The sequence below is a fragment of the Thalassophryne amazonica genome, chromosome 18, assembly GCF_902500255.1.
Source record: "Thalassophryne amazonica chromosome 18, fThaAma1.1, whole genome shotgun sequence".
Classification (NCBI taxonomy): Eukaryota; Metazoa; Chordata; class Actinopteri; order Batrachoidiformes; family Batrachoididae; genus Thalassophryne; species Thalassophryne amazonica.
Genome location: NC_047120.1, coordinates 40828781 through 40855116, shown reverse-complemented (window position 1 = coordinate 40855116; position 26336 = coordinate 40828781). Strand labels below are relative to the sequence as shown.

General features: G+C 40.5%; 1 protein-coding gene across 13 annotated transcripts in view; it reads right to left on the bottom strand.

Moving 5' to 3' along the window:
• LOC117531578 (ankyrin-3-like) overlaps positions 1–26336 on the bottom strand; it is a 233287-nt gene that overhangs the window by 132159 nt on the left and 74792 nt on the right. For 9 of the 13 annotated variants that reach the window (XM_034194708.1, XM_034194695.1, XM_034194706.1 and 6 more), the window contains exons 3-7: positions 24318–24416; positions 23660–23758; positions 21211–21309; positions 7384–7569; positions 6900–6923 (exon numbers count right to left, since the gene is read on the bottom strand). In XM_034194708.1, coding sequence (XP_034050599.1) covers positions 6900–6923; positions 7384–7569; positions 21211–21309; positions 23660–23758; positions 24318–24416 — 507 coding nt within the window. The remainder of the gene's footprint in view (positions 1–6899; positions 6924–7383; positions 7570–21210; positions 21310–23659; positions 23759–24317; positions 24417–26336) is intronic. The other 4 variants (XM_034194709.1, XM_034194703.1, XM_034194705.1 and 1 more) reach the window with 1 other exon arrangement.

Below are 26336 nucleotides of genomic sequence, written 5' to 3'. Positions count from 1 at the left end.
GCCAGTGAGTGTATCCACATTTTTCAGACATGATAACTCCAAATCTAAGAATGCCCGCATCTTGTTATTTACAGTGTCGGGTGTCAAAATACAACCCCTCATCTGCTTTGTGACACCTTCGTAACGGATCAACTATGGGATTACCTGTTGGGGTGAAATACGGTGAGCACCTTGTGTGCCTCGTGGCCACTACAGTAACCCTGAACACAAGACAGCGAATGGGGCTCTGATGAAACAAGAATTTCTCAATAGTGAATCGGGCGGAGCAGGTTATGGTTTGTTACCCAAAGGCTGTGAAGGTGGATAAAGGCTGCACCACATCTTCTACTAGAGGAGCTACGACCACTACCTTTGCACCCCCCCACCCACCCACCCAAGGACTAAATCAAACCAACTGTTTTTCAACTGTTTTAGTTTCCTTAGATTACCCCTAAAACACAATCAGGATGTTCCCAAAAATAAAAACTGTCCTCAAGCCAGTTATCCAAGATGGCGTCCAAGATGGTCGCCAAAATAGGGTTTTTCACTAAAACACCTTTAACAACATATAAACAACTTAAATATCACAGAGATTCAATGGGAAGACCATTGCAGGTCACAGCAAACTCATTTCTGCCTAAACTAAATTCATTCACGGGTTTAAGATTCAAAATGGCGTCCAAAATGGCCACCAACAGACTCTTATCATTGATCAATGCAGGTATTAGGTAAGCTGTTCAAATACTGACTGACTGATATTAAAAGCATTTACTACCAATCAAACCTGAACAGCTGCCAGATACATATGCCAATATTACTTAACACTCATAGAAAGTGGAAAAAAAGATGCATGGTCTGTGCAGCTGATATGGTGCATCCAAAAACTATTCACAGTGCTGCACTTTTTCCACATTTTGTTATGTTACAGCCTTATTCCATAATGGGTGCAATTCATTTTTTTCCTCAAAATTCTACGCACAATACCCCATAATGACAATGTGAAAAGGGATTTGAGATTTGGAAAGGTATGCACCTGTCTACATATAAGGTCCAACAGTTGACAGTGCATGTCAGAGCACAAACCAAGCATGAAGTCAAAGAAACTGTCTGTAGACCTCCGAGACAGGATTGTCTTGAGCCACAAATTTGGGGAAGTGTACAGAAACATTTCTGCTGCTTTGAAGGTCCCAATGAGCACAGTGGCCACTATCATCCATAAATGGAAGAAGTTTGGATCCACCAAGACTCTTCCTAGAGCTGGCCACCCGTCTAAACTGAGCAATTGGGGGATAAGGGCCTTAGTCAGCGAGGTGACCAAGAATTCGTTCATTCGATCGTCACTCTGTCAGAGCTCCAGCATTTCTCTGTGAAGAGAGGAGAACCTTCCAGAAGGACAACCATCTCTGTGTAAATCCACCAATCAGGCCTGTGTGGTAGAGTAGCCGCCTGGAGTTTGCCGAAAGGCACCTGAAGGACTCTCAGACCATGAGAAACAAAATTCTCTGGTTTGATGAGACAAAGATTGAACTCTTTCACGTGAATGCCAGGCATAATGTTTGGAGGATACCATGCACCATCCCTACAGTGAAGCATGGGGGTGGCAGCATCATGCTGTGGGGATGTTTTTCAGTGGCAGGAACTGGCAGACGTGTCAGGATTGAGGGAGAGATTAATGCAGCAATGTACAGAGACATCCTGGATGAAAACCTGCTCAAAAGCGCTCTTGACCTCAGACTGGGGCAACAGCTCATCTCTCAACAGGACAATGACCCTAAGCACACAGCCAAGATAAGGAGTGACATCAGGATAACTTTGTGAATGTCCAAGAGTGGTCCAGCCAGAACCCAGTCCTAAATCCGGTTGAACATTTCTGATGAGATCTGAAAATGGCACCCATCCAATCTGATGAAGCTTGAGAGGTGCTGCAAAGAAAAATGGTGCAAAACTGCCCAAAAATAGGTGCACCATGCTTGTGGCAAGAAGAATTGAGGCTGTAATTTCTGCCAAAGGTGCATCAACAAAGTATTGAGCAAAGGGTATGAATACTTATGTACATGTGATTTCTTAGTTATTTAGTTTTAATAAATTTGCAAAAATAAATAAATAAATAAATAAATAAATAAAATTTCATGTTGTCATTACCGGGGTGTTGTGAGTAGAATCTTGAGGGAAAAAAATTTATTTACTATATTTTGGAATAAGGCTGTAACATAAAGTGTGGAACAAGTGAAGCGCTGTGAATACGTTCCGGACACACCGTAAACCTGTAAATAACGTGTATATTAATATACAACTATTTGTTTTTGCATGTGTAAATATTTTGTGGTTTCACAGCATCTTGTGGAGAGAATGAAGCAACACTCCCTCGTTGCTCAGAACTTCTTTGTCCCCTTTACAACCCCAATTCCAATGAAGTTGGGCCGTTGTTTGAAATGTAAATAAAAACAGAATACAATGATTTGCAAATCCCCTTCAACCTATATTTAATTGAATACACCACAAAGACAAGATATTTAATGTTCAAACTGATAAACTTTATTGTTTTTGTGAAAATATTTGCTCATTTTGAAATGGGTACCTGGTTCCTCCGGCACACTCAGTTCTCGTTAACCTGTAGTTGTTGCTTTGTCTGTTTTTGTAGTCTGATTCATGTCACCTCCTTCATTATGGTTTGTGTGTGGATTTTGGTTTCGTGTTTATTTTCTCCCATTTTTCCCCCGGGTTCTCTCGTCATTTGTCGGACTGTTTCTTTCACGTAATGGGATTTTTGTACTCACACTGTGGTTGAATTGGTTTTTATGTGTTTGGTCAATAATTGGTGACTATCCAGGGTTGGGACCAGGAAGCAGAGTTGTAGTCTTACACACCTCTCTGCAGCTTCTCTCCCCCTGCCATCCCCTCATTATCCCATCCCCGTAGAGACGGTGCCTGCTCCCAGACCACCAATAACCAGCAAAAATCTATTTAAGCATAAAAATTCAAAAAGAAAAAATAATATAGCACCTTCACCTGCACCACAGACTAAAACAGTTAAATGTGGTCTATTAAACATTAGGTCTCTCTCTTCTAAGTCCCTGTTAGTAAATGATATAATAATTGATCAACATATTGATTTATTCTGCCTTACAGAAACCTGGTTACAGCAGGATGAATATGTTAGTTTAAATGAGTCAACACCCCTGAGTCACACTAACTGCCAGAACGCTCGTAGCACGGGCCGAGGCGGAGGATTAGCAGCAATCTTCCATTCCAGCTTATTAATTAATCAAAAACCCAGACAGAGCTTTAATTCATTTGAAAGCTTGACTCTTAGTCTTGTCCATCCAAATTGGAAGTCCCAAAAACCAGTTTTATTTGTTGTTATCTATCGTCCTCCTGGTCGTTACTGTGAGTTTCTCTGTGAATTTTCAGACCTTTTGTCTGACTTAGTGCTTAGCTCAGATAAGATAATTATAGTGGGTGATTTTAACATCCACACAGATGCTGAGAATGACAGCCTCAACACTGCATTTAATCTATTATTAGACTCAATTGGCTTTGCTCAAAATGTAAATGAGTCCACCCACCACTTTAATCATATCTTAGATCTTGTTCTGACTTATGGTATGGAAATTGAAGACTTAACAGTATTCCCTGAAAACTCCTTTCTGTCTGATCATTTCTTAATAACATTTACATTTACTCTGATGGACTACCCAGCAGTGGGGAATAAGTTTCATTACACTAGAAGTCTTTCAGAAAGCGCTGTAACTTTATGTTCCCTAATGCCATATACCAACACAGTGCAGAGAAAAAATTACTCATAACCATCCCAAAGACATATCGTTATCTTTGGCTGCTTTCAGTGATGCCGGTATTTGGTTAGACTCTTTCTCTCAGATTGTTCTGTCTGAGTTATTTTCATTAGTTACTTCATCCAAACCATCAACATGTCTATTGGACCCCATTCCTACCAGGCTGCTCAAGGAAGCCCTACCATTATTTAATGCTTCGATCTTAAATATGATCAATCTATCTTTATTAGTTGGCTATGTACCACAGGCTTTTAAGGTGGCAGTAATTAAACCATTACTTAAAAAGCCATCACTTGACCCAGCTATCTTAGCTAATTATAGGCCAATCTCCAACCTTCCTTTTCTCTCAAAAATTCTTGAAAGGGTAGTTGTAAAACAGCTAACTGATCATCTGCAGAGGAATGGTCTATTTGAAGAGTTTCAGTCAGGTTTTAGAATTCATCATAGTACAGAAACAGCATTAGTGAAGGTTACAAATGATCTTCTTATTGCCTCAGACAGTGGACTCATCTCTGTGCTTGTTCTGTTAGACCTCAGTGCTGCTTTTGATACTGTTGACCATAAAATTTTATTACAGAGATTAGCGCATGCCATAGGTATTAAAGGCACTGCGCTGCGGTGGTTTGAATCATATTTATCTAATAGATTACAATGTGTTCATGTAAATGGGCAATCTTCTTCACAGACTAAGGTTAATTATGGAGTTCCACAAGGTTCTGTGCTAGGACCAATTTTATTCACTTTATACATGCTTCCCTTAGGCAGTATTATTAGACGGCATTGCTTAAATTTTCACTGCTACGCAGATGATACCCAGCTTTATCTATCCATGAAGCCAGAGGACACACACCAATTAGCTAAACTGCAGGATTGTCTTACAGACATAAGGACATGGATGACCTCTAATTTCCTGCTTTTAAACTCAGATAAAACTGAAGTTATTGTACTTGGCCCCATAAATCTTAGAAACATGGTGTCTAACCAGATCCTTACTCTGGATGGCATTACCCTGACCTCTAGTAATACTGTGAGAAATCTTGGAGTCATTTTTTATCAGGTTATGTCATTCAAAGCGCATATTAAACAAATATGTAAGACTGCTTTTTTGCATTTACGCAATATCTCTAAAATTAGAAAGGTCTTGTCTCAGAGTGATGCTGAAAAACTAATTCATGCATTTATTTCCTCTAGGCTGGACTATTGTAATTCATTATTATCAGGTTGTCCTAAAAGTTCCCTAAAAAGCCTTCAGTTAATTCAAAATGCTGCAGCTAGAGTACTGACGGGGACTAGAAGGAGCGAGCATATCTCACCCATATTGGCCTCTCTTCATTGGCTTCCTGTTAATTCTAGAATAGAATTTAAAATGCTTCTTCTTAGTTATAAGGTTTTGAATAATCAGGTGTTGGAGTTATTCTGTAGATACACTGTTTTATTTTATCATGCATGTTTTGTGTTCTCTGCTCTGGTAGAATGTAGTTCTCTCTGCTCTGATAAAGTGTACTGTACTGATGTGATGGGTGAAGGTTACTTAAGATATGTGACATGACGTGCTTCTGCAAGTTGTGGTATCTCTGTGTGCACGCTAAGCTCTTTTTCAGGACATGTGAAGATGACCCAGGCAGAATGCAGCCATAAGCGGAGCAGTGAGATAAAGAATAGAGAATTGAATGTTCCAACCACAGTGTGATTATGATACATTAGTCCTTGTGTCAGAAGAAGTGTGATTAATCGTTAGATGTCTTAAACACATCTTAATCGAGCCCAAGATTAAAAAGGTTCTGAAAGTCCTGAATGTATTGTGCAATCAGCGGTTCTGCGGCAACAGCTCACGCGCTATCACTCCTCCCCTTAGGAGCTGTACCGCCCATGTATGTAGGGAAGTCCTAAATAAAAGAGCAGGAGCGCAGGCCAGACTTTAGTGTAGCTTTGGTGTACAGCCTGACTTGCACTCCTCGCAAGCTAAATTTGACTTTCTGTCTCACTGGTGGTTCTTGACTCTGTTTGTCTTGTTAAAGGTTTTAAGAATGTTTGGAGGCGAAAATACCCAACATCAGGTCCCTTCTTATCTTAGGGACCTCATAGTACCATATCACCCCAATAGAGCGCTTCGCTCTCAGACTGCAGGCTTACTTGTAGTTCCTAGGGTTTGTAAGAGTAGAATGGGAGGCAGAGCCTTCAGCTTTCAGGCTCCTCTCCTGTGGAACCAGCTCCCAATTCAGATCAGGGAGACAGACACCCTCTCTACTTTTAAGATTAGGCTTAAAACTTTCCTTTTTGCTAAAGCTTATAGTTAGGGCTGGATCAGGTGACCCTGAACCATCCCTTAGTTATGCTGCTATAGACTTAGACTGCTGGGGGGTTCCCATAATGCACTGAGTGTTTCTTTCTCTTTTTGCTCTGTATGCACCACTCTGCATTTAATCATTAGTGATTGATCTCTGCTCCCCTCCACAGCATGTCTTTTTCCTGGTTCTCTCCCTCAGCCCCAACCAGTCCCAGCAAAAGACTGCCCCTCCCTGAGCCTGGCTCTGCTGGAGGTTTCTTCCTGTTAAAAGGGAGTTTTTCCTTCCCACTGTCGCCAAGTGCTTGCTCACAGGGGGTCGTTTTGACCTTTGGGGTTTTTACGTAATTATTGTATGGCCTTGCCTTACAATATAAAGCACCTTGGGGCAACTGTTTGTTGTGATTTGGCGCTATATAAATAAAATTGAATTGAATTGAATTAAATCACCTGTTTCACCATACCTCCCATTTCAGCTGCCTGCATATTGAGTTCACTGTGTAACTGCTATTTAACAATTTACAAGTAATTCCACTACAGTTTCTGAAATTAGTGTGAATTTGCTGCTCAAAGGGGTGCACCAGAGGACTAAAGTGTGCACATATTAAAACTGTCAGGCCCTAAACACTCACTTCTAGCAAATAACCTCTGCCCCGACCGAGCATTTTTCTGGACACAGACAAAATAAAGACAGAACGCCATGCAAAACAAGGAAAAGGGTGTTAGCAGCAAAAGCATTCATGCTAGCATTATCTTTCATGCCAGCAATCAGAAAGCTTTGGCTTTAAGATGGTGACCGTGAATGATCAATGACAGAAGAGAGAAAAGAACAGAAGCTATACCTCTGTTGTTCTATTCACCATCATCTAGAAGGGAGAGGGAGAGGGGGAGTGGTGGAGTTGGAGGAAAGAACAAATAAAAGGAGGAGGGAAGAGAGCAGGAGAGAATGGGGTGGTTAGTGCACCACAATTACAGCAGCAACACCAAGCTGTAGGATGGACCCATCGCAGAATGTGGCCAGAATCATGGAAAAAAGAAGCAACCACACAAAAGTATGCACAAGTGGATGCTCTAACTGTCCCTTACGGTCTGTAGTGTGTCATTTGTTTTGCACTATTACAGAATTTGTCTTAAATATACTTGCATCCCCCTGCTCACTTTTGAGACAAATCATTTTTTTTTAAAACAGCAAAAAACACCACCAATTTCACAACTGACAAAATGACAGATGTTTAAAGGGTCTAGAACCCAAATTAAACATATCTGTCATCAGACTGCAGCTCATTATGGGTAGTATTGTCCTAAGAGAATGCAAAAGACGTGTACCTTTGACTCCACATCGGCGTTGTGGTCGTTCTGGAGGAGGAGTGCTGCGGCTTTGGTGTCATCCTTCCGTGCAGCAATGTGCAGCGCCGGGAGGCGGACCTTCCCCTTGGTGTCATTTTCCAACAGGAGGGAGACCACCTGGTCATGGCCCTGCTGTAACGCCACTGCCAAAGGAGTGAAACCATCCTGTGAAACAGCAGAAACAGTAAAGAACATTAGTTTTATTATTGAAATTGTGTGTTGAGGTGCGATGTGGACACAGATGTTTACTGGTAGCTTTAAACAGAAAAAGAACTCTTGCTTGCACTTTTTTCCCCCCAAACATTTTGTAATTGCCTTGTGGTATAAATCTCTCTTTCTTTATGGATCATTTTTCATACTTGTGTGATTTTTAGAATACAGGACAAGATTGGTAACTAAATTTTAGCATGTGAACTAAATTCAAAATAAAATTTCTAACTGTTAGCACTGAGATCAATTGTTGTTCAATGGAACATATTTGTGCCTTAAAGTGCCTCAAACATCTGAAACTACATAAAGTGAGATTTATGTTATGTAATGCCACCAATCAATATAAGAAACATGGGACATATGATACCTTATACAGCAGAACTCCACAATGAAACACCATTATTTTATATTGACCTCTTGAACTCTTAGGCTATGCACATGTGCAAAGCACTCGTATACACACCACATTGTTCCAAATATAATGGTCACATTCACATCAAGACTTTGCCAATACATCCACAACAACAGGTAGTAAGAATTACTAGTAAAGGAAGAGTGCCACACAGGACTGAACTGACCTTCCTCTCCATCTTACTATGGAAGCAGTTGGACAGAGTCTAAATGCTGCTGTTGAGCACTGTTTTTTCAGTCAGGACACACACTGTAAGCTTGATGTTGTAACAGAAACATAACCCATGTGCAGTGTGTTTTGCTTAGGTTTTTGCTGCTAATGAAATTGCTGGGATACAGTGCTTTGACATGCCATGACAGCACTTTTCTGTCAGAACAAAAATGCTACATTAAGGGGTCTGTGCAGCTGAGAAGTTATGATGCAAACTTTAAGTTAACTGTGGTAAATGCAGATCAGTCATCAAATAACATTCAAGCAGCCATGAAAAATGGTGAGAGAGTGGAGAGTGTAATGTTAGAAGATGGCAAACATAAAAATACCATCTTAAAAATGCTCAGAGTCAGAGAAAAGCTTAACATGGTCCAAAAAATAGCTGCATCCAAGAGATCGACAAGCGAATATGTCAGTACATAGTTGAAAAAGAAATGAGGAGTTGCCCATGAAATTTACTTTCATTTCAAAATATTTCAAATAAAATAATTTTCTTTATATAAAAGATTTGATCTTCAAAAAGTCCCCCCCTCCCCAAAAAGGGGGGTGGGTAATATAATCAGTGTTGCATTATATTCAGAACAATAGAGTGTATGTTTATTCTTAACTGCTTGATTTTGTGCATTACTCAATTAAAAAAAATCTTTTTTTCTTTTTTTGTGATTAATTAGATTAGACAGAACTTTATCGATCCCTTGGGAAGACTCCCTTAGGGAAATTGAGGTTCCAGCAGCATTGTATAGCAGCACACAGGGTAAGAAGCACACATAGTATCAAATGTGAAAAAAAGAAAGACAGTTTGCAAATACAAGTACAAATACACAATATAAATACCAGACACACTGATCAATACTGGTTTACTGGCTACTACTGTTCCTCTCATTCTCATTCCCGACCTCTTTACTGAAGTGTGAAACAGTGCTGACGCTGTCTGAGAGCATAGATGGAGAAGAGAAGCAGCTGAGCAGCTCCATGAAGTAAATCAGACAACTGTCTTTGCTCTGTGTATTAAGTGCAGGCATAGTCAGAACGATAGGACTGATATAAAGCACACATCATTTTAAAATAGAGGCCCAGCTAACGGTCACAGAGGAACTGTATATACAGTTCATCTGGAAAGTATTCACAGTGCTTCACTTTTTCCACAGTTTATGTTGTCTTATTCCAAAATGGATGAAATTAATTTTTATTCTCAAAATTCTACAAACAATACCCCATAATGACAATGTGAAACAAGTTTTTTTTTTTTTTTTTTTTTGGCAAATTTATAAAAAAAAAAAACAAAAACAAAAACAAAAAAAAAAGAAATCACATACATAAGTAGTCACAGCCTTTGACATGGAGCTCAAAATTGAACTAAAGTGCATCTTGTTTCCACTAATAATCCTTGAGATGTTTTTAGAGCTTAATTGGAGTCCACCTGGGGTAAATTCAGTTGATTGGACAAGATGTGGAAAGCCACGCACCTGTCTACATATAAGATCCCACAGTTGACAGTGCATGTCAGAACACAAACCAAGCATGAAGTCAAAGAAATTGTCTGTAGACTTCCGAGACAGAACTGCCTCAAGGCACATATCTGGGGAAGGGTACAGAAATATTTGTGCTGCTTTGAAGGTCCCAATGAGCACAGTAGCCTCAAACAACTGTAAAGGCAAGATGTTGGGATCCACTAGGACTCTTCCTGGAGCTGGCTGCCTGTCTGAACTTAGCGATAAGAGGAGAAGGGCCTTAGTCAGGGAAGTGACCTAGAACCTGTTGGTCACTCTGTGAGAGTTCCAGCAGTCCTCTGTGGAGACAGGTGAACCTTCCATGAGGACAACCACTTCTGCAGCAATCCAAACAGTCCTGTATGGTAGAATAGCCTGATGGAAGCTACTCCTTAGTAAAAGGCACATGGCAGTCCACCTGGAGTTTGCCAAAAGGCACCTGGAGGACTCTCAAACCATGAGAAACAAAATTCTCTGATCTAATTAGACAAAGACTGAACTCTTTGGCATGAATGCCAGGCGTCATGTTTGGAGGAAACCAGACAGCACCCTACAGTGAAACATGGTGGTGGCAGCATCATGCTGTTGGGATGTTTTTCAGTGGCAGAAACTGGGAGACTAGTCAGGATTGAGGTAAAGATGATTGCAGCAATGTACAGAGACATCCTGGATGAAAACCGCTCCAGAGTAGGACTGAAACGATTAGTCGAGTAACTCGAATAATTCAATTATAAAAAATGTTCGAGGCAAATTCTGTGCCTCGAAGCTTCGTTTAACGTTGCAGTACATATGCCAGGCCTGTATGTGGCGCTGTAACGTCCCCTGAAAAAAAAAAACAGAAGAAGACTAGAGTATGCCCATAAACCATGTAAAGGCTAATCCAAAAACTACTGCTTTCCAATGCGACACACAGTGTAACATAAAGCCTTTAAAAAGAAAGAGGGTCCATGCTGATCATCTGAAATAGACTGTGCATTTAAAGTGAAGCAGTGTGTGTGTGTCTATTTTTTAAAAAACACACGGTCCGCTCTACGTGGGGAGTGACTCGCCTGGCTCTGCTGTCTCTCTCTGCCTGGTGTGAGGGGCTCTCAGCTCTGCCCTCACACTGGGCGAGCCACAGCTCCATCCCCGTCTACACTGACAAACAGTTTCTGAAAGATCCTCTCAGCAAAAGTCCACTCTTTGTTCTGTTTTGCTCAGACTCGCAGTGAGTGTGTCGGCAACACAAAATGCTTCACAAACACTGTAACTTAAATAAAATAATAATAATAATAATAATAATAATAATAATAATAAAACTGACTGCGAGGCTTGCATGTTCAACCTCCAGCTGAAATGCATCTTCTGAACTGCAGAGAAAGAGGGATAAAAAAAAATTTACGCAGGGACCCAGTCCACCAACCTTTAAAAAAAAAAAACTCAAAAAAGGTTATGGTTAAATTTTACAAGTTGGGGAAAAAACAAAACAAAACAGAAAGCCACATCCCATCGCCATTTTAGCAAAATGTCAACACTGGTGCAGCAACATTGTGCCACTGCTTAGGAACAGCCCTGGACTCCTGATGTTGTTTAAAAACACAAAAGTACGTTTTATTCGATTAATCGCCAGAATAATCAATAAGAATACCTGATTGCTAAAATAATCGATGGCTGCAGCCCAACTCCAGAGTGCTCTTGACCTGTACAGAGACAATGTACAGAGACATCCTGGATGAAAACCTGCTCCAGAGTGCTCTTGACCTCAGACTGGAGCAACAGCTCATCTTTCAGCAGGACACTGACCCTACGCACACAGCCAAGATATCATAGGAGTGGCTTCAGGACTACTCTGTGAATGTCCTTCAGTGGCCCAGTCAGAGCCCAGACCTGAATCAAATTGAACATCTCTGGAGAGATCTGAAATTGGCTGTTCACCAACGCTCTCCATCCAACCTGATGGAGCTTGAGCGGTACTGCAAAGAGGAATGGGCAAAACTGCCCAAAAATAGGTGTTCCAAACTTGTGGCATCATATTCAAGAAGAAATGTGGCTGTAATTGCTGTCAACGAGTGTGAATATTTGTGTACATGTGATTTTGTAGTTTTTTATTTGTAATAAATTTGCAAACATTTCAAATAACTTTTTTCATGTTGTCATTATGGGGTGTTGTGAATAGAATTTTGAGGGGAAAATTAATTTACTCCATTTAGGAATAAGGCTGTAACATAAATGTGGAAAAAGTGAAGCATTGTGAATACTTTCTGGATGAATTATTGTTATCTCTCAATAGGCGAAAAGCCCATATGGGGAAAATTAGAGTAACTCGTGTGTCCGTCCATCTGGAGCTACATCTCTGCAACTGCACAAAGGATATCCTTTAATACTGATGGTAGTACCGAACACTGAACTGATGACAAGTCACAGTTTTAACATATGGCACTTAGTGGGAATAAAACCATGCATTTTAAAGCTATTTAGCCAAAACCTCAGCATAACATTTATGGCGTTCCATTTAGTATGCTGTGATTACTGCATTACCACTGCGATGTGCATCATAATATAACCATTTTGAAAGTGTGTGCAGCAGAATGTTTATGGCTCTAACACATTCAAATTTCATATTGTACATTTTGGATGTGGACTTTCACTGCCTACTACTGGTCGGCATGATATTTAGCAGCTTTTACTTGCTGTTTTAAGCACCTAGTGAGGAATTTGAATCAAATACCCATTACAATATTGCAGGTCAAGGTGCAGTCTATAAAATTACACTGAATTTAAAATGGCACTGAACAGAGAAAACCATTCATTTTCCACATTTGAAAAAAGTGGAAGCCGTAAACAATTCCCATTTTTGTGTCAAAAATTGTCAATTCATTTTCAATTACATAACAGTTAATTCAATAACTTTCACATTGTAGCTCTAGACATTTGTTACAAAACCAGCAAGATTTGTCACAGGTAACATTACCATTTGTGCCTGCACATGTTTGAATGTTTGCTATTCAGGGACACAGCACCACTGTGGGCTGAGCATGAAAGACACAACTTTCCCTTGTAGTAAATGACCTAGCTGAGACACATATGTACATAATTTAGGAGAGGATAACTCTTTCTAGACTAATATGATCCCAATGAACAACCTGGGATATGTGCCAAACTCTCTATCAGGAATGAACAGCCTGAAAATGACCACGCCTTTTAAAAAAATGACTGCCCCCTTTTAAAAAAATGACTATGCCCTTTTTTTGTCCAGAGTGTTACTTTAAACACAGCTGCATTTTCTAAACTGCAAAAGCTATAGATTTTCCAAGGTACACAAAATGTTCAGAATGATCAATACATGTTTTGGGAGGGTCATAGAAAAGTGTAAAATTTATATCTTGATATTTTAAGAGAAAATGGCTAAAATAAGTGGGTCAATTTATTACCGTACACTGAAAGAAAATGAACATTTGCCAAATATAATTACATTTTATTTTCAGTCATGCTCTTGTCAATGGAATATTGATTTAAAGTGGAAAAAAATAATACAAAACTTGTTTTTTTTTAACAGACATAAGTATCTAGAGACCTTAAATCTTTTAAAGATTATCAGGGAAATTTCCCAACAGCCAATAGCCCAGAAGGTTAAGTTACTAAATATGTGTGTATATTCCTTACTGTATGGAGGTTGTTTGACCTAATGTTTTCTAGCAGTTTTCTCTTACAATATCAAAATTAGAAATTTTATACTCTTATATGACCCCTCCAAACATGTACTGGTCATTCTGTACATATTGAGTACCTTGGAAAATCTGGAGCTGCTGCAGTTTAGAAAATACAGCTATATTTGAAGTAGCACTTGGGACGAAAAAGGGTGTGGTCATTTCCGGGCTGATCGTCCCCAATAGAGATTTTGGCACATATACCAAGTTGTTCACTGGGGTCATATTAGTCTAGAACGGTTGCGTTATCCTCTCCTAAATGATGTTCATACATGTCTCAGCTAGGTTCTAGAATATTGAGACCAACAGCACACAAACGTGTGCACAAACACTCTTGCCAGAATGCCAACATGAAACACAATTAGCTCCATACATTTGTACACAATTCTACAAACCCACAGAGCTCATATTAAAATCTTCAAAAGCACAACATCCTCAAATCTTAAAACTTAAAAAAATAAAAAAAAATCATCCCAAGGCACCACCATCCTGTTTCATCTGCTTCATTATGGAGTCAGACAAAGACATCAGTCAGATGAAAGTCCTAAAAATACCCAGAGAGACAGCAACAGCCACTAAAAGACATAAAAACAAGACTGGATGTTTGATCTTAAAAGCTCAGAATAATGCAGCAAGAGTTCACAGAACAGATTACCATCAGGAATCTGTTAAAATGAAAAGATACTATGTTGGAAAATTAATCTCCAACTAACATACATGCAAAAACCCCTTTCATGCTTCCCGACACTTTCTGCTGATGTTGGGAATTTATTATTAAAAATCACATACAACCACATACAGTACAAAACACATGAAATGTAACTTTTTTCTAGAAACATTTTATGACCAAAATGTGTAAATTATTAAACACTGGGTGTTGTTTACAAATTTCCAGGCATAAATAAGTCATTGCATCTCCCACTAGAGGAGGAAGGAAAATGGCGAGATCTTAGCAGAGCAACAAAGTGGGGAGGAAAAGGAGTCATGCATGGACAAATGGAAAGAAAGGAGGAAAACTAGGAGGTGAAGGGAAAGATGGGGGGAGAGAAAACATGCTTAAGGAGAGTGGAGGAGGCAGAAATGCTGGCAATGCTGTAAAGTACAGTCACAGCACAACGATACACTGATGGCTGCAGTCAGACGTCAGATTAAGCATCACTTCAATTCATTTATTAGCACCCTGCTCCAAATCTGAAAGTCTGGCCATTTATGGAAAAAATGAATTGAATTTTGCATTTTTTTTTTCCCCGCAGGTGAGTGCAGAGCTGCTGTGTGTCAAAGCAACAGTCAGGTATCTATCATATCTTCTGTGACTGTTTGTGTCTATTCAATTTGGGCTTGTGTGTGTGTGTGTCACATGCATACTATACAACAGTTGCACTTATAAGATTACATACCCTGGCAGAATTTTGTATTTTTTGGCCATTTTTCAGAGAATATGAATGATAACACAAAAAACTGTTTTTCAGTCATGGTTAGTGGTTGTGTGAAGCCATTCATTGTCAAATATCTGTGTTTACTCTTTTTTAAAATAATGATGACAGAAACTACCCAAATGACCCTGATCACAAGTTTACATACCCCATTTCTTAATGCTGTGTATTGCCCTCTTTAACGTCAATCACAGCTTGGAGTCTTTTGTGGTAGTTGTGGACGAGGCTCTTTTTTCTGTGATGGTAAACCTGCCCACTGTGCTTAGCAAAAAGCCTCCAGTTCCTGTAAATTCCTGGACTGTCTTGCATGAACTTCAAGTTTGAGATCTCCCAGAGTGGCTTAATGGCATTTGCACAGTAATGGCTTTCTTTTGCTGATTTTACCATGGAGCCCATTTTTCTTCAAATGCCTCCTTATTGTGCATCTTGAAACAGCCACACCACTTTGTATCAGAGAGTCCTGTATTTCAGCTGAAGTTATTAGTGGGTTTTTCTTTGTATCCCAAACAATTTTCCTGGCAGTTGTTGCTGAAATTTCTGTTGGTCTACCTGACCGTGGTTTGGTTTCCCTCATTTCCTACAACCCAAATTCAAATGAAGTTGGGACGTTGTGTAAAATGTAAATAAAAATAGAACAAAATGATTTGCAAATCCTCTTCAACCTATATTCAATTGAATACACCACAAAGACAAGTTATTTAATGTTCAAACTGATTAACTTTATTGTTTTTGTGCAAATATTTGCTCATTTTGAAATGAATGCCTGCAACACGTTTCAAAAAAGCTGGGACAGTGAAATGTTTACCACTGTGTTATATCACATTTCCTTCTAACAACACTCAATAAGCATTTGGGAACTGAAGACACTAATTATTGAAGCTTTGTAGGTGGAATTCTTGCCAATTCTTGCTTGATGTACGACTTCAGTTGTTCAACAGTCCGGGGTGTCCGTTGTCATATTTTGAGCTTCATAATGTGTCACACATTTTCAATGGGCGACAAGTCTGGACTGCAGGCAGGCCAGTCTTGTACCTGCACTCTTTTACTATGAAGCCACGCTGTTGTAACACGTGCAGAATGTGACTTGCTGAAATAAGCAGGGACATCCCTGAAAAAGACATTGCTTGGATGGCAGCATGTGTTGCTCCAAAACTTGGATGTACCTTTCAGCATTGATGGTGTCATCACAGATGTGTAATAGTAGAGAAGCTTGAATCTTCGACTGGACTGGGTTGCTTGACGTGAGAAGATTCAAGCTTCTCTACTATGGAAACCACCTGGACAACTGAGAGCCTACACAGAAACACAGATGTGTAAGTTGCTCATGTCATGGGCACTAACACACCCCCATACCATCACAGATGCTGGCTTTTGAACCTAGCTCTGGTAACAATCTGAATGAAATGTGGACTCATCAGACCACAGCACACTTTTCCACTTTGCGTCTGTCCATTTCAAATGAGCTCGGGCCCAGAGAAGGCAGTGGCGTTTCTGGATGTTGTTGATGTATGGCTTTCACTTTGCATGGTAGAGTTTGCACTTGTAGACGTAGTGACGAACTGTGTTAACTGACAATGGTTTAAATGACAAGTGTTCCTGAGCACACGCGGTAAGATCCTTTACACAATGATGTCGGTTTTTAATGCAGTGCTGCCTGTGGGATCGAAGGTCACAGGCATTTAATGTTGGTTTTCAGCTTTGCCGCTTACGTGTAGAAAGTTCTCCAGATTCTCTAAATCTTCTGATTATATTATGGACTGTAGATGATGGAATCCCTAAATTCCTTGCAATCGAACGTTGAGAAATATTGTTCTTAAACTGTTGGACTATTTTTTTCCACGCAGCTGTTCACAAAGTGGTGAGGCTCGCCCCATCTCTGCTTATGAATGGCTGAGCCTTTTGGAGATGCTCATTTTATACCCAATCATGACACTCACCTGTTTCCAATTAACCTGTTCACCTGTGGAATGTTCCAAACAAGTGTTCTTTGAGCATTCATCAGCTTTCCCAGTCTTTTGTTGCCCCTGTCCCAGCTTTTTTAAAATGTTTTGCAGGCATCCATTTCAAAATGAGCAAATGTTTGCACAAAAACAAAAACGTCTATGAGATTGAACATTAAATATCTTGTCTTTGTGGTGTATTCAATTGAATATAGGTTGAAGAGGATATGAAAATCATTGTATTCTGTTTCTATTTACATTTCACACAATGTCCCAACTTCATTGGAATTGGGGTTGTACTTCTTGATTAGAGTTTGAACACTGCTGATTGGCATTCTTAAGTCCTTGAATATCTTTTTATATCACTTTCCTGTTTTATACAGTTCTTTTCCTGCTGATCTTTTGACAATTCTTTTGCCTATTTCCCTATGACGTAGAAACCAGAAATGTCAGTGCAGCATTGGATGAAAGATGCAAGGGTCTGTCAGGAGCCCAAAAACTCACTGACCTTTTATACACACACACTGATTACAAGCAAACAGATCACAGGTGAGGATGGTTACCTTTAGTAGCCATTCAAGCCTGTTGTGTCAACTTGTGTGCATGTTATCAGGCAAAAATCACCAGGGTACGTAAACTTTTGATCAGGGTTTTTTGGTTTGTTTCTGTCATTATGATTTAAAAAGAGAAACCATTTATTTGACAATAAATGGTTTCACACCACCACTAATCATGAGTGAAAAAAAGTTTTTGTGTTATTATTCATATTCTCTGAAAAATGGGCAAAAAAAAAATAAAAAATAAAAAAATCTAAAATTCTCCCAGGGTATGTAAACGTATGAGCACAACTGTATACAGTTTTTCTTTTTACTATATACATTTTTGGCTTGCTCTTAAATGATATGGCCGTTAGCTGTACCTCCAAAACACATTTCCTGTCTACCATTTTATAATACACAAATGTAAGAATATTACCATCAATACCATGTGCAGTTGTATGTAAAAGTTTGGGAACCCCTGATGTTTTCCATGATTTCCCTTTATAAATCATTGGTTGTTTGGATCAGCAATTTCAGTTAAATATATGATATACCAGACAAACACAGTGATATCTGAGAAGTGAAATGAAGTTTATAGGATTTGAGAGTCTGGATTCTGGCTGAAGATATTTTGCACCATTCTTCTTTACAAAACATCTCCAGTTCAGTCAGGTTTGTTGGTTTCAGAGCATGGAGAGCCGGCTTAAAATCACACCACAGATTTTCAATAATATTCAGGTCTGGGGACTGACATGGCCATTCCAGAATGTTGTACTTGTTCTTCTGCATGAATGCCTTAGTAGATTTTGAGCAGTGTTTAGGGTCATTGTCTTGTTGAAAGATTCAGCCCCGGCGCATCTTCACCTTTGTCACTGATTCATGAGCATTGTTCTCAAGAATCTGTTAATATTGAATGGAATCCATGTCAACTTTAACAAGATTCCCAGTACCTGCACTGGCCACACAGCCACACAGCATGATGGAACCATCTCCAAATTTTACTGTAGGTTGCAAGTGTTTTTCTTGGAATGCTGTTATTTTTTAGCCATGCATACCGCTCTTTGTTATGTCCAAATAACTCAATTTTAGTTTCATCAGTCCAAAGCACCTTATTTCAAAATTAAGCTGGCTTGTCCAAATGTGCTTTAGCATACCTCAAGCGACTGTTTGTGGTGTGTACACAGAAAAGGCTTCCTCTGCATTACAGCATCTCTTTGTGCAAAGTGTTCTGTATAACAATGCACAGAGACACTATCTGCAGCAAGATCATGTTGTAGATCTTTGGAGCAGGTCTGTGGGTTGACTATGACTGTTCTTACCATCCTTCACTTCAGCTTATCTGAGATTTTTCTTGGCCTGCCACTTCGGGGCTTAACTAGTAACTAGTACTGTGCCTGCGGTCTTCCATTTCCTCAGTATGTTCCTCACAGTGGAAACTGACAGCTGAAATCTCTGAGATAGCTTTTTGTATCCTTCAATTTTTGTTTTCAGGTCATTTGAGAGTTGTTTAGAGGTTCCCATGTTGCCACTCATTAGAAGAGATTCAAAGAGGGGAATCATTTGCAAATGGCCACCTTAAATACCCTTTCTCATGATTGGATTCACCTGTGTAAGGAGGTCAAGGGTCAATGAGCTTACCAAACCAATTTTGTGTTCCAATAATTAGGGCTAAATGTATTCAAATCAATAAAATGACAAGGGTGACAAAATTTATTCACCTGCCTAAGTTTTTTTTTTTTTTAAATTATCTTTTTATTTGGAGATACATGTTATAAAACATACAAATACAACCACATTTTTTTAACTGTTATGTTATAGTTATAATGGAATTTCTTTTTCCAAAGGTTTATAACATGGTCCATTTCCTTTTGTTTTAACACCGTAGAGGGTGAAAGGAAGAAAAAGGGGGGGAAGAAACAGGACATATTCAGTTGAACTATTTACATCCAGAGGGGTTATAAAACAACAGTCAAAAACACATAAAATACTTTTTAAAGAGTATCTGCAGTATTTTAGTTTCATTCAGTTATCTTAGTCATTGAGATACTGTTGAAGACTTGAAGACAAAAAAAAAAAAAAAAAACCCACACCCTGTGTAATAGATGAGAGGTTGCCGTTCCCTTAGTTCACTATCGTGACAAAGTCTGGTCTTCGAGGTCTAATAAAATGCACCCATCCTTTCCAGTTTTTCATAAAAATGTCCATCTTTAGATTCAAAGAAAAGGTAACCTTTTCCAAAATGTATATTTACATTGTCACATCTATCCAATTATTAAGTGTAGGTCCGGTTTGCAGCCTCCATCTCTTAGTTAAAGCCTTTTTCCCTGCTGCCAGCAACACCCCTATCAGATACTTATCTTTAGCCATCAGTCTTGGTGGGATAAGTCCTAAGTACATGGTTTTGAAGTCAAATGGTATCCATGTATTGAGGACTTCCTGTATTGCATTATGTACATCTTTGCAATAATTTTGTATTTTTGGACAATCCCAAAAAACATGATAGTGATTCGCAGTCTGACATCCACAGCCTCGCCAGCAGAGAGCATCAGCTGCCTAATTTTGTTTAATTATTGCACACTTTCTGTAAATACTAGAAACTTCATTTCAATTCTCAAATATCAGTGTGTTCGCCTGCTATATGATACATTTAACTGAAATTTCTGATCCAGACAACCAATGATTTATAAAGGAAAATCATGAAAGTTATCAGGGGCGCCCAAACTTTTGCAGACAACTGTAGATTCTGCATATTACAGAGCTCTGTGACTGTTCGGTAAAAGCAAAGAGCAGAAAAGTGACTTCTTGTAACCCAACAGCAGTCATGTGACTTTTTCAAACGCTGAACTTTTTTTTTTTTTTTAACTGTTTGTACATTTTCCTTCCTTCCCAGTCATAGAAAATCCAGTAAAAAGGTGTTAATTAGTTATTGCTGCCAGTATTCAAAATTCCGTCTGCAGATCAGTTCCCTATCAATTTGGCTGCGTACAGCGCACAGCATGCATGAATGAGTCAAGAGCTGCAGACATGGCTGCTCAGATATTATGATACAAGGCTACAGTGTATAATAAAATTAGAATAGAGCGCATGTTGTTTTGGTTTTTGAAAACCATTCGCAGTGGCTGTGAGTGTGGTGGGAATTTTATGGGCATAATTAATGATTACTGCATGCGAGTCGATTCATACGTGGCCAGATTGATAAATTGCTCAAGCTTTGGCTCGATCATCTCACTACTATAAAGCACACAAACATTTGACAATGAAATTTGACTTAACATGTTCTTTTTAGAGTTTTTAAAGCTTAGCAGTGAAGACACAATTTTAACTACCCATTTGTACTGTTTTTATATAATTCATACTTCCTGTATAACCAGAGAACAGGGGATGTATTGATATCTTATTTATATTTAGTAGTGGATTTACACATGGGTCCAAGGAAGAAATATGTGTGATGCAGGTGATTAAAATTTTCCATAAATGGCCAGACTTTCAGATTTGGAGCAGGGTGCTAATAAAACTGGCCACTGTCGCACCAGCATGGTGTGTTTGGCACGATGGGTCATATACAAGCAAAATCTACCTTAACCACATGTTTGATACTAACTGTTAGCATCAACCAGTTATTATCTTGATCCCAAAGCAGTGACACGTTAGTTTAGCTTCTGTTCACAGAAGGACCCACCAGTGGCAGCAACAACACCATTCAATGAATAATTTGCAACGTTACATTGAGCGTAATGCTGCAGTCTAATTACAAAGTGGTTAAATGAACTAAATAAATGATAAAGGGTTGGGATGACAACTAGCTATTAGGACAATGGCGTGAGTTTGTGAAAACAGTTATTAAAGTGCATGTGTACTGTTTTTATTCATGTATGTGTTTGCTTACCTCAGTGGCAATGCTTTGACTGGAGCCATTGTCCAGTAAGAACTGCACCACATCCAAATGGTTCTCTTGTGCTGCCATGTAAAGTGGGGTGAAGCCATTCTAGAAAGACACAAAATCAGAAGTGAAATCGTGATCATACTTTCTATGTTCAGATCATCATGTATTTGTAGGTCACCACAAATACACGATACAAATACAAATACAAATTAAACCTGGATAATAAATACACTCAACAAAAATATAAACGCAACACTTTTGGTTTTGCTCCCATTTTGTATGAGATGAACTCAAAGATCTAAAACTTTTTCCACATACACAATATCACCATTTCCCTCAAATATTGTTCACAAACCAGTCTAAATCTGTGATAGTGAGCACTTCTCCTTTGCTGAGATAATCCATCCCACCTCACAGGTGTGCCATACCAAGATGCTGATTAGACACCATGATTAGTGCACAGGTGTGCCTTAGACTGTCCACAATAAAAGGCCACGCTGAAAGGTGCAGTTTTGTTTTACTGGGGGGGGGGGGATACCAGTCAGTATCTGGTGTGACCACCATTTGCCTCATGCAGTGCAACACATCTCCTTCGCATAGAGTTGATCAGGTTGTCAATTGTGGCATGTTGGTCCACTCCTCTTCAATGGCTGTGCGAAGTTGCTGGATATTGGCAGGAACTGGTACACGATGTCGTATACGCCGGTCCAGAGCATCCCAAACATGCTCAATGGGTGACATGTCCGGTGAGTATGCCGGCCATGCAAGAACTGGGACATTTTCAGCTTCCAAGAATTGTGTACAGATCCTTGCAACATGGGGCCGTGCATTATCCTGCTGCAACATGAGGTGATGTTCTTGGATGGCACAACAATGGGCCTCAGGATCTCGTCACGGTATCTCTGTGCATTCAAAATGCCATCAATAAAATGCACCTGTGTTCTTCGTCCATAACAGACGCCTGCCCATACCATAACCCCACCGCCACCATGGGCCACTTGATCCACAACATTGACATCAGAAAATCGCTCACCCACACGACGCCACACATGCTGTCTGCCTTCTGCCCTGAACAGTGTGAACCAACGTGCCAAACGCCAGCGAATGTGAGCATTTGCCCACTCAAGTCGGTTACGACAACGAACTGGAGTCAGGTCGAGACCCCGATGAGGACGACGAGCATGCAGATGAGCTTCCCTGAGACGGTTTCTGACAGTTTGTGCAGAAATTCTTTGGTTATGCAAACCGATTGTTTCAGCAGCTGTCCGAGTGGCTGGTCTCAGACGATCTTGGAGGTGAACATGCTGGATGTGGAGGTCCTGGGCTGGTGTGGTTACACGTGGTCTGCGGTTGTGAGGCTGGTTGGATGTACTGCCAAATTCTCTGAAATGCCTTTGGAGACGGCTTATGGTAGAGAAATGAACATTCAATACACGAGCAACAGCTCTGGTTGACATTCCTGCTGTCAGCATGCCAACTGCACGCTCCCTCAAATCTTGCGACATCTGTGGCATTGTGCTGTGTGATAAAACTGCACCTTTCAGAGTGGCCTTTTATTGTGGGCAGTCTAAGGCACACCTGTGCACTAATCATGGTGTCTAATCAGCATCTTGATATGGCACACTTGTGAGGTGGGATGGATTATCTCAGCAAAGGAGAAGTGCTCATTATCACAGATTTAGACTGGTTTGTGAACAATATTTGAGGGAAATGGTGATATTGTGTATGTGGAAAAAGTTTTAGATCTTTGAGTTCATCTCATACAAAATGGGAGCAAAACCAAAAGTGTTGCGTTTATATTTTTGTTGAGTTATTGATATATATACGAAGACTCTTCAAAAGATTCCACCATTGTTAATGCTCTTCTTTGTGTCATTTTACTTTAACATAGCGTTTTGCTTTAATGTTGGCTAGACAGTTACTGGTGGTACTGCTTCTTTTCATCCATATCCATAGAATTTCAGAAAACACAGATATGGACAAAATTTACAGAGTGCAGGCAGAATGCGCCGTCAATGTTGAGCAAAAAATAAGCCTTTGGACCATGAAACTGCCTAGATTAACGAAACACACTCTTCCCCCTCTCTCTCATGTTCAGTTAATGACTTCTATGAAAACATTTAACAATCATGGTAACAGCAAACAAAAGAGGTAAAACAGTACTGTACAGATTTAATACTTGCAATTTTTCTTTTTTCCTGATAAGATCCATAAATGACACACAAAAAAATGAATGAAAAACATTAACATTGACATTGTGGGTGCTGTGTGTGCACACTGACTATTGAGTGCCAGCCGACGGCAATGCAGAACTGCTGACACAGCGTATACACTAACACGCATGCACGCACACTCACTCTGTAAGTTACCTGCACACATGCTTGCTTGCATAAACACACTCAGCCAGCATTTTCAAAAAACATACAAATCAGATGGCTCTGTGTGCATTTACCTGAGATTGTGCGTTGATATTGGCACCATGGGTGACAAGTTCTTTCACCACCTCTGTCTGCCCGGCCAGGGAAGCTATGTGCAGGGCTGTGTTTCCCTTCTGTTGTTAAACAGTTAAAAAAAAAGGTTTCAGCCTCAAAATTTAATTATACTTCATCATTTAAATATTATCAAAACACCCCGCAATAATTCAGCTAGACAATTCAGTCAATAAGTATAAATATGTAATAATAAGTAATAATAATAATAATAAATAATAATAATAAGTAATAAATATGTTTTTGCTTTAATATTGTATTGATAAAAATCAGCTGTATTTATTTAAATAAGCTTTTGTTTTGAGGAGTAAGCATTACTGTTTCGATAATACTTAACACCTAATAGTGTCTCAGTGTCCTGTCTACCCGCCAAATAATAAACATACAGGAAAAACCTGCATGTGCATGACTAGATAGTGATCTTTCGGTCACTAAATTACTTCACTCAACCTTTCTGCCAACACACACCTATTCATCTTCTTTAGAACTGCTTGAGCAATGCGGCTTTGGGGAGGTGCTGAGGCAGCAAAGTGTGTGTGTGTGTGTGTGTGTGTATTCATGCATGCATATGTGCTGCGTGGGTGACCGTGCATGTCTGGAGGAGACCTGTGCACGACATACCTTAGTAGCTGCATCCACATCGGCCCCCTGCTTGATGAGCTCAGCCACCACTTCCACATGGCCTTCCTTAGAGGCCAGATGGAGAGCATTCAGACCATTCTGGTGAAGAAAAGAAAATCTTCATTTCAATCGCTTGCTTGCTTGCGCCTTGCTGGCACAACCTGGGGGGCCTCTGCCAACCTCTGCCAAGGTACTACGTATCTCCACACAAGCTCTTGTATTCTGTATAGCCGAGTACTGTGCTCCAACCTGGAGCAGAAGCCCAGATGTTAAGAAGGTCAATACGGCCATTAACAATGCCCCCCGGATCATAACTGGCTGCCTGAAACCCACCCCCGTGTTCTACCTGCCAGTCCTAGCAGGAATAGCGCCAGCCGGCCTACGGCGAGAGGCTGCTACCCTCGCCCTGGCAAGGAAAGCCCAGGAACACGATTGGCACCTCCTCCATGACACCACAACCATGGTAACACCTCCAAGCAGACTCAAGTCCCGCCACCCATACAACCAGGCTGTGCAAGAGATGCTTACTTCCATCTCGGAGGATCTGAGAGGGGAGTCGGCAGGACATACATGTCTACACCATTATGTCCTGGATCCTGGAGATGGTGTTGAAGGAGAAGACCTACCTCGCAGGCAATGGACCCTCCTGAACCGCCTACTCACAGGGGTCGGCTGCTTCAAAGCGTCCATGAAGAAGTGGGGCCTAACAGACAGCACAGTGTGTGAGTGCGGGGAGCCTGAGCAGACTGCCAACCACATTATCACTGCCTGTCTCCTGCACAGACCACCTTCAGAGGAGGGTCTTTTACGAGTGGGACCTGAAACGAGGGCGTGGCTACACAACACAATGACGATTTCAATCTCCCTCAGGGCCCCTTCATACATAATGCAAAGTTTGGACGAAGTGCACCCTTAGTGCGCATGACACAGGAATCATGTGCAAGCCGCGCCTGAAAGACAAAGTGTGCACTGTGCAAACCCATCGCACCCTCTCGCTGCAGGTGTCAGCAAATTCCAGGTGACATGCACAAACATCTAACACCGCTTGCATGGCACTTAGAAAATGTGTGGCCAGTCGCACTCTTGGCACGACAAAAGACTGCAGACAATCAATTTCATACTCGCAGAGAAATTTGTCTAAGTCCCACACGAGTGTGGCTTTGGTGTGTGCTCTGAGATGACAGGAGGTGTGTCCTCCCACTGAAGCGGCTGTGGAAATCTGTGGATCTGGACATTCTAGCTCGACACCACGTACTGGGTTTGGACGGAGATGGACAAACAACTGCCCACTTTGACGCGCGTGTGTCTGTTTGCTGTTATCAAGTGGACATAAATAAAAACATGTATCATTGTGGTGATGTGCTGCAGCAAGCGTGCGCAAGGCGCGCACATGGACAGGCTGCTCCCAGGTAGAAACGGACTATCATATCAGAACACAGAGCAGGCGATCTCACTGTCACGTCACCCACGTGAGCTCTGTTCCATATGACGTGGTGTCCTGCGGTGCCTTTCTACAAGACACACACCCGGCTGGTTGGAGATGCGCCAGCAGATGTGGACATGAATGAGACGAGCGAACTGCTTCTCATTCATGTCATTTCATGACTGTTATGTCTGTGACCATGGGTCATCTACAGAGAAACAGATGGATCATATTTGTATGGCTCGCTTGATAAATGTGGTGTTTTTAATGGTGTGTGATTTCATTTTTTGTAATACTTCCACGTCCTTCCTGATATGAGGCAGATTCCCTTCAGCATTCAAAGAACAGCTCCGTAGCTCAGTGATAAAGTCGCTGACTGGCAATCAGAGCTTTTGGACGGTGCTGGTTCGTATGTTTGTTTGTTTTTTTCCACATAAGCAGCACGATGTGGTCCCACAGGTACCGGCTGGTTTTTTATATTTCCTCCACATAAGAGGTGCGATGTGTCGAAGCTGGCACTGTCTGTTCCTGCCCCCAAAAGACACCAACGCGTACACAAACTCTCGCGCCGGGTTGGTGCACGCCTGCCCTTCAGT